We start from the raw sequence: 7642 nt of genomic DNA on the forward strand, positions 1-7642 counted from the left end.
GCAATGATATAAGTTATAACAAGGCCATATTGCACATATAATTAACGGATTAACGTTAACTTGCGTTAATTCGTCCGAAATGCAACGCTTTAACGTTTAACGAAGCTAACTATTTCTTTAACGGATTAACGAAGTTAACTATTTGATTAACGGTGCCCAGCTAATGTCTACTTGTCATTGGTTTTTTGCTTTAAAAAAAGATTGAGCTGTCAAATGTCAATGTCAGAAATGATAGAATATGTCAAAAAATTCAAAAGAGCTGTTTGTTGTGAATTTGTTTTTGTTTTATTATGCTGATTATAATTTAACTAATAATTGAATACATTTTAATAAATTAAGTTGTGGTCTCAAATAATGTGCAAAAATAAGTTGTAAAAATTGCTGGTATAGCAGCGGCTTGCTCGACTTTCAATTTACGAAGTTCGATAAAAGTTTTAATGAAATTAAAACTAAAATTAATGCGGGTAAACTTGACTGTGACTTATTTTAAACTTATTCAATAAGTTTTTGATCTCAAAATGTTATTGTTGAGCAAAATTTAGGAATGTATTTTCAATAATAAAGTAATAGTTGAGACCTAACCTCAAACTTTTCGATATAAGTTAAAGTTACATTTTTAACTTGTTATTTATAGGAATATGCATATTCTATGTACTATATGCAGCGATTTAATTAACCAGGCAGACAATATTCAAGTAACGAAGTGTGGTCATATATTTCATTATCAGTGTCTCATACAATGGATTGTAAGGTAAGTTCTAGTACCTTTAACTTGCCGGTAAAATTGAGTTTCTAATCATGAGATAAATGGTTTGTAGACTAACCCTTTACTCATTAAAAGATTTACATTGAGTTTACATACTATTTATTTAGCTACATACAATAATTTGTCCTTGTCTAATAAAACAGTACAACAGTTTAAGGATAAGGGCAAAACATAGTATCTGTATAGGTATTACTTACTTATTTACTTACTGCGGCGCAGCGACCCAAATTGAGTCTTGGCCTCTGACAGAAGCACATTCCATTTCTTCCGATCCTGTGCGACATCTTGTCATGATTCGGCTCATAACGCCTTCAGGTCTTTTTCTACCTCATCCCTTCAGCGGTATCTGGGACGGCCTACCGGTCGTTTGCCAGTCATTTGCCCCACATATGCATGTATAGGTATTAATACATAAAATTTTTATTATAAAGGGAAAAATATTTGCAGTGATAACAACAAACTAAATAATAATTGTATAAAAATTACAGATCAAAATCATGTCCCCAATGTCGCAACAAAGTCACAGAGAAATGTATGTTCCGGATGTACCCAACAATTTCCAACGAGAACACGGGAGACGATGTGACAACACTACAGTCTCGTCTGGATGATGCACAACTACAATTGAGACAGCAAAAAGCATCTTCCAAGGAGCTGGAGGAAAAAATTAACAGCTTAGATTTGGAATTAAAGAAAAATATGTAAGAATTTGTATTTTTAAAATAATAATAATATTTATGGATGCTTCACACCACGTCAGTCTGGCCCCGTGCTAAGTACCTGAAGGACTTGTGTTATGGGTACCAGACAACGGAAATAATTTTAAAACTTTTATATTATACATATATTTAAGATTTTTATTATATGATACATATATTTAATACACATCCATGAGTCTACGACCCAGGAACTTTGAAAACTTTTTGTTCCTTTGGTGGGATTCGAACCCGCGACCCCCAGGCTTGAGCTACCAACAGCCCACCAACTGAGCCACAGAGGTCGTCAAACGCTAATGGTTGTTTAATAGCATCAATATGACTTTAATTTTTAATAATTTTAAAATATTCAACAACCAATATGTATTGTTTATAAAAAAAAAACATTTTTTCTAGAGGAGTTTTAAAAGCTACAGAAAAGAAATTGGACAGTAAAGAAGCAGCAGTTACTTCTTTGAAAGAACAACTGGATTATGTTAAAATACAGAACAGAGAAACACAGAAGTTAAAAGAGGAAAATGAGAGTCTGAAGAAGAACATACAACTTTTGAATGGGTATGTGAATTAAGATTAAGTTTTTTTTTTATGAAATAAGGGGGCAAACAAGCAAACGGGTCACCTGATGGAAAGCAACTTCCGTCGCCCATGGACACTCGCAGCATCAGAAGAGCTGCAGGTGCGTGGCCAGCCTTTTAAGAGGGAATAGGGTAATAGGGGAGGGTAGGGATGGGAACGGAATTGGGGAGGGTAGGGAAGGGAATAGGGTAGGGGATTGGGCCTCCGGTAAACTCACTCACTCGGTGAAACACAGCGCTAGCGCTGTTTCACGCCGGTTTTCTGTGAGAACGTGGTATTTCTCCGGTCGAGCCGGCCCATTCGTGCCGAAGCATGGCTCTCCCACGTATACTATTATTATTGTAGTTATTGAACTATAGCTATATTATTGGATGTACCATCAAGGAAGTTGATTCCTATGCAATTAACAGACCAACGTTATTTGGTCGAATATGTCAATTCAATGTTAATTGTGATCTGTCAGCTGGGTTTGACGTAACGCAACCAAACTACTTAGGTCCCCAATTTGCATAGGAATCAACTTCTCTTATAGTACCATAGGTTTTGTGGTACATATAAAATTATGTGCTTAGATTGATACAAAATATGTTTAATGTAAGCAAAATGAGTGTGTTTGTAATGTTTTTGTTATTTAGTAATTTACTAAAATAAACGCAACTAATATTTTCTTTTACTGAATTTTACTGAATTTTTTTTCTTCAACAAGAATATATAAGTTATTGCAGTCAATATAATTTTTTAGATTACAGAAGGTCCTAAATGCGACCAGCTCTGAAGTGGAGCAGATGTTGGCGAGCTACTCTGACCTGAGGACAATTGCTACTTTTGCCACGGCACTAAAAAGGTAACATCATAATATTTATGCAATCTTTTATAGTTTACATTTTTTATTTGCTTCTGTTTAATATTTTACATTTGAAACCAATTTGCCCTGCATCAGTGTAGCTCTGTACCTATTACCATTGGTCTAGCGACCCATGCCGCCGCTGCTAGTAGTGGTGTAGAGCAAAATGAAACCTATAATCTAGATCATAAAGTGGCGTTTTATTTGAATTTTTGATGGTCGCGAGGATCGGAAAGTCACCCTAAGAAATGTTCTAATAGTTGATTTGATGATTGTTTTTTAATGATTTACAGGGCGCTCTGTGATTCAGAAAGTAAAAAGAACGAGTCGCGAGATCGTATACACGCGTTGAAACAGCAGCTCACTGCGGAGAAGAGTGGCGCTCTGGAGTTGCAGACAAAGTTGGGGTAAATACCATCGAACAAATCGATTCATAGGCAGTTGGCAGATCTACGTCATTTGGTCGGCCTATGTCAATTCAATGTTAGCTGTGATCGGTCGGATGGGTTTGACTTACCCCGCGATCCATTAAGCGTTAAAAACGAGCAAAAATCTCAAAATGCTTCCTATTTTGAGCGTTTTGATCGTTTTTAACGCTTAATAGAAGGCGGGTTAACGCGACCAAATTACTTAGTTCCACCATCTACCTATGTATCAATTTCTCTGGTCGTACAATGACAGTCCCTGATTTTGATGTTTGGTATGAGGATAGTAGATTGTAGGGTACTTAGTTATAATTCCGGGAAATTGGAGGGTTTCCGCATGTGAACAAAGTTTAGGTCAACATCTAGTCTTGTTCTAAATATAAAGGTTGTAAATAGTAAAGAAGTATGTTATAGGACATTGAATAAACATTATTCTTGAATAAGTACCTTCAAATTTTATTATTCTATATTTCAGGCAACTTGAAGAGAAATTTAATACCTTAGAACGTAAATACGAGTGTCTAAAGAACAAGAGGAAAGCCGTGGAGGCATTAGACATGTCGGTGGATGAATGTGAACCGAACAAATTGAGAAAATCGTCCGAACTGGACCTTAGTACAACTTATATTGATGACTACGAGAGCCCTGTAAGATATTACGATTATTACTTTACTAGCATTAAGATCACTATAGGTCTACCAGGATCGAATGGCAGATTTCCAAAAAATATCCTTCTACATTGGATAAATTTTATATTTGCTTGTTTCACACACAGAATCAGCCGCTATAAGGAAAAAAAAGGATCAAAATGTTTTATTCCAATTATACGTCGGTATTGCTAGAGTCAATTACTTTTCTCACTTTTTACCATCAGATCCTGGTAGACCTATGCACTTGAAAGTTATTCAACAATCACATTTTGATTAGGAAAATTCCATTTTAAAATATTGTAATTAGAATTATTGTCTACTGTACTTTAATATTTTGTGTGTTACTTACTTGTGCTACTTATTGCACTGAAATAAATAAAAATTTATTACTTAACCATTTTACATTATTTTCAGGCTCCTGCAAAAGAAAACCTAAACACGGCAATTAGATTAAGTGAAGACAACACTAGTTTTGTAAGTAGACCATTATGTTTACCGTTACGTTATTATCGTATTTTTTTTATAAAATTAGGAGGCAAACGAGCAAACAGGTCACCTGATGGTAAGCAACTACCATCGCCTATGGACACTCGCAACATCAGATAAGTTGCAGGTGCGTTGCCTGCCTTTTAAGAGAGAATACGCTCTCTTCATGAAGGTTTGCAGGTCGTATTAATTGGGAAATACTACTGGCGACAGTTCGTTCTAGAGTTTTACTGTTTTGTTACAATTTCTCCAATGGTACGGCCTACATGATTGACGACCTCCGTGGCTCAGTAAGTATTAAATATATTTCCGTTGTCTGGTACCCGTAACACAAGTCCTTTAGGTACTTAGCACGGGGCCAGACTGACTTGGTGTGAAGCGTCCATAGATATAAAATAATAATTATGATTATTGATGACTTTCAGAACACTCTAGTAACCGGTATAGAGGACTCGGACTCGCCTTACCTGCGGCTGCGGCACAGCGGCCTCGCGCTCGCGGCGTTGCAGCGGCGACCGCAGCACGCGCTTGGTGCTATGCTCAAGGTTGTGAGATATAAATCCTTAGGGGGATATTAGATTATCATATATATTGGATCCGAGATCATTGAGTCAATGATATTGGATAATGTAATATAGACATATGATTCATTTCTTCCTTGATCATAGATTTTTGACATTTTCTGAGAGATTGGATCCAATACGGTCATAGAAATAGGTGTTGCCAGTTATTTAATATAAAAAAGAGTTTTTAATTTCTTGTTCGTTAAATATGTTTCAAATAATGTAATGTAATTATTTTTCTAATTATATACTTGGATAATCTTGCTGAAATAACAAAAAACAAGCCATATTAAAAATGACGATGTCTTTTGACAAATCGAATTCTCTGAGATCTAGTAACCCTGACGTCAATACCTGTCAGCGTTAGTGCTCTCCATTGGCTATTGAAACCACATATGACGTAAAATAGGATCAATGAAATATGATAATGTTATATGTAGATATGATCAAATGATCATATATATTGGATCCTATATATGATCATAGAAATGATCCAATATAAATGATAATGTAATACCCCCCTTAGGGGCCTATCCACATGTCCACGTCACGACGTCGTCAACGTGGAACGGTGCGGTAACGTGGCACTGTACGACGTCGTGACGTGCATTTTCACGTTACGTTGACGTAAATTTGCACGTCGCGACAACGTACCGTGCCACGTTACCGCACCGTTCCGCGTTGACGACGTCGTGACGTGGGGGTGTGGACAGGCCATAAGTGCCCTGTAAATGTATGTATGTAAAAAAAAAAAAAACTCCACAGCCGAATATAATTATAACCTCCTCCTTTTTGGAAGTCGGTTAAAAACAGCGCTGCCGTGTGGACTGGCTCTTACCTGCATGCGGACCAGATTTGTGCGCGGCCGATGACACGCATGATAGGAGCGCCCTAATGGTGGTATTTATATAGATAAATACCACCCGCACCAAGGTGCTCCTGTCATAGACCTCCTCCTGTCCTGACTATAGAGTTGTGTTTAGCCCAGCTAGATTGTCCTCGCTTCTCGGTCGCGCACGTCCGACAACTGTCTATAAATAATTTTATTGGACTGTATAATATGTCACAAATGAAACGGCTAAGACAGGGGTCACCAAATGGCGGACCGGAGTCCGCATCCGGACCGCCGACCCATTGTGTGCGGACCAAGTATGTTGGAAGATGAAATTCGATAAAAATAAATTTAGGTGTCGACTAACTTATGAACATCTCCAGGATTTAATGTCAAAAGCTTGCACCAATTTCACTCCAAACAAGCAACGAAAAAATGACACTCTTCTCATTGATATGTAAATATATACCTTTGTAATTTACGTAATTACATTTTTTTATGTGCGGACCGTGAAGGTCATTTCATTTCTTAAAATGTACCGCGAGCGAAACTAATTAATGACCCCTGGGCTAAAAGATATAAAGCCTTTCAGAAAATGTTTAGTAATGTGTTTCGCCGAGCTAGGGCTTGTTTCATAAAAAGTTACGATGCTCTTTAACAGGATGGGGGGTCGAATTGAACCTCCCATTTAGTCTACTGCATGTCGAATTCACAACAAAAAATGTACTTAACAACTAACAATCAATATATCATTTTTTAATTTTTATTTCATACTAAAAGTCAAATCAAAATATACATTTTCATTTCAGCCCTCCGAATTAGCAGTGCTGAACTCCGCAAAGAGTACACAAATGAAACCCAGGTCCAAAATGAAGTACAGCATATTTGAACAGAAGGAAAAGCCGCCCATAACCCTCTCAGAGAACGACACAAGTCTGACAGAGATGAACATATCATACGACGGGCTCGGGGGTCACTCTAAACTGGACGAGTTTCCTGTACCGAACAACCGACCAGCTCTAAAGAGCTACATGCCAAAACTGACTACTAGACACAAGTTGAAAAGACCTACCCCGGTCAATAATCACGACATCGGAAAAATGATGGAAAAGCTACAGGATAAGCTAAAATGAAGACTGAAATAAGAATTTATAGTTTTATCTTCTTAAGTTAAGATACTCTCATGTTCTTTATTTTAATTCATTTTGATATTAATGTAAACAAAGCCCTGTACGAAGTCGAAATTTCGATGCTTATGGTTGGTTTAAAATTTTTTGTTTACAGCTAATCTGAGCCCCGACGAAACAGAATGTTTTTCTTTTCTTATAAATGTGCCATTGTTGTAATCATTTCATCACAAATCTGCTGGACAGTGTAAACCTACCTTTATTACCAGTGACTATATAAATTATCTTTATACCCAATTTACTAATGTTTTTTTTAAATAATTAATATATGCTTTAGGCGCTAGGTTCAATAACTGTAGCTTCTAACAATAATAAAAATTAGATAATAATAATTTATTACTAATATCACAATTCACAAGTGGTTTGCCTTAAGATTTCTAAAGTATTTTTTTAATTAAATTATAAACTTTGTAAGATTTATTATATTATGATAAAGTTATAATAATATTATGATGTGCTTGGAAGACACAAATCATTGTTACGTTAAGTAAATTAATGAATTCAAACAGTTTTTAATTTTATACCTCTTTTGGGGGGAAAGAAAACAAAATATTTCAACAGCTGTTGCAAATCATCGACTCTAAGGCAAAATATATG

The 7642-nt window shown here is 36.2% G+C and overlaps 1 protein-coding gene across 1 annotated transcript; it reads left to right on the forward strand.

The window, feature by feature from the left end:
* The first annotated feature begins 309 nt into the window (after positions 1-309).
* Positions 310-7332, forward strand: LOC121735771 (E3 ubiquitin-protein ligase TRAIP-like). Its single transcript, XM_042126694.1, has 10 exons — positions 310-464; positions 635-751; positions 1255-1467; positions 1879-2037; positions 2801-2902; positions 3196-3309; positions 3803-3974; positions 4392-4451; positions 4889-5008; positions 6668-7332. The coding sequence occupies exons 2-10, from the start codon at positions 639-641 to the stop codon at positions 6989-6991; spliced, it is 1377 nt and encodes a 458-aa protein (XP_041982628.1). The 5' UTR covers positions 310-464; positions 635-638; the 3' UTR covers positions 6992-7332.
* Positions 7333-7642: the final 310 nt, after the last annotated feature.

The sequence above is a fragment of the Aricia agestis genome, chromosome 18 (genome assembly GCF_905147365.1).
Source record: "Aricia agestis chromosome 18, ilAriAges1.1, whole genome shotgun sequence".
In the NCBI taxonomy this organism is placed as follows: Eukaryota; Metazoa; Arthropoda; class Insecta; order Lepidoptera; family Lycaenidae; genus Aricia; species Aricia agestis.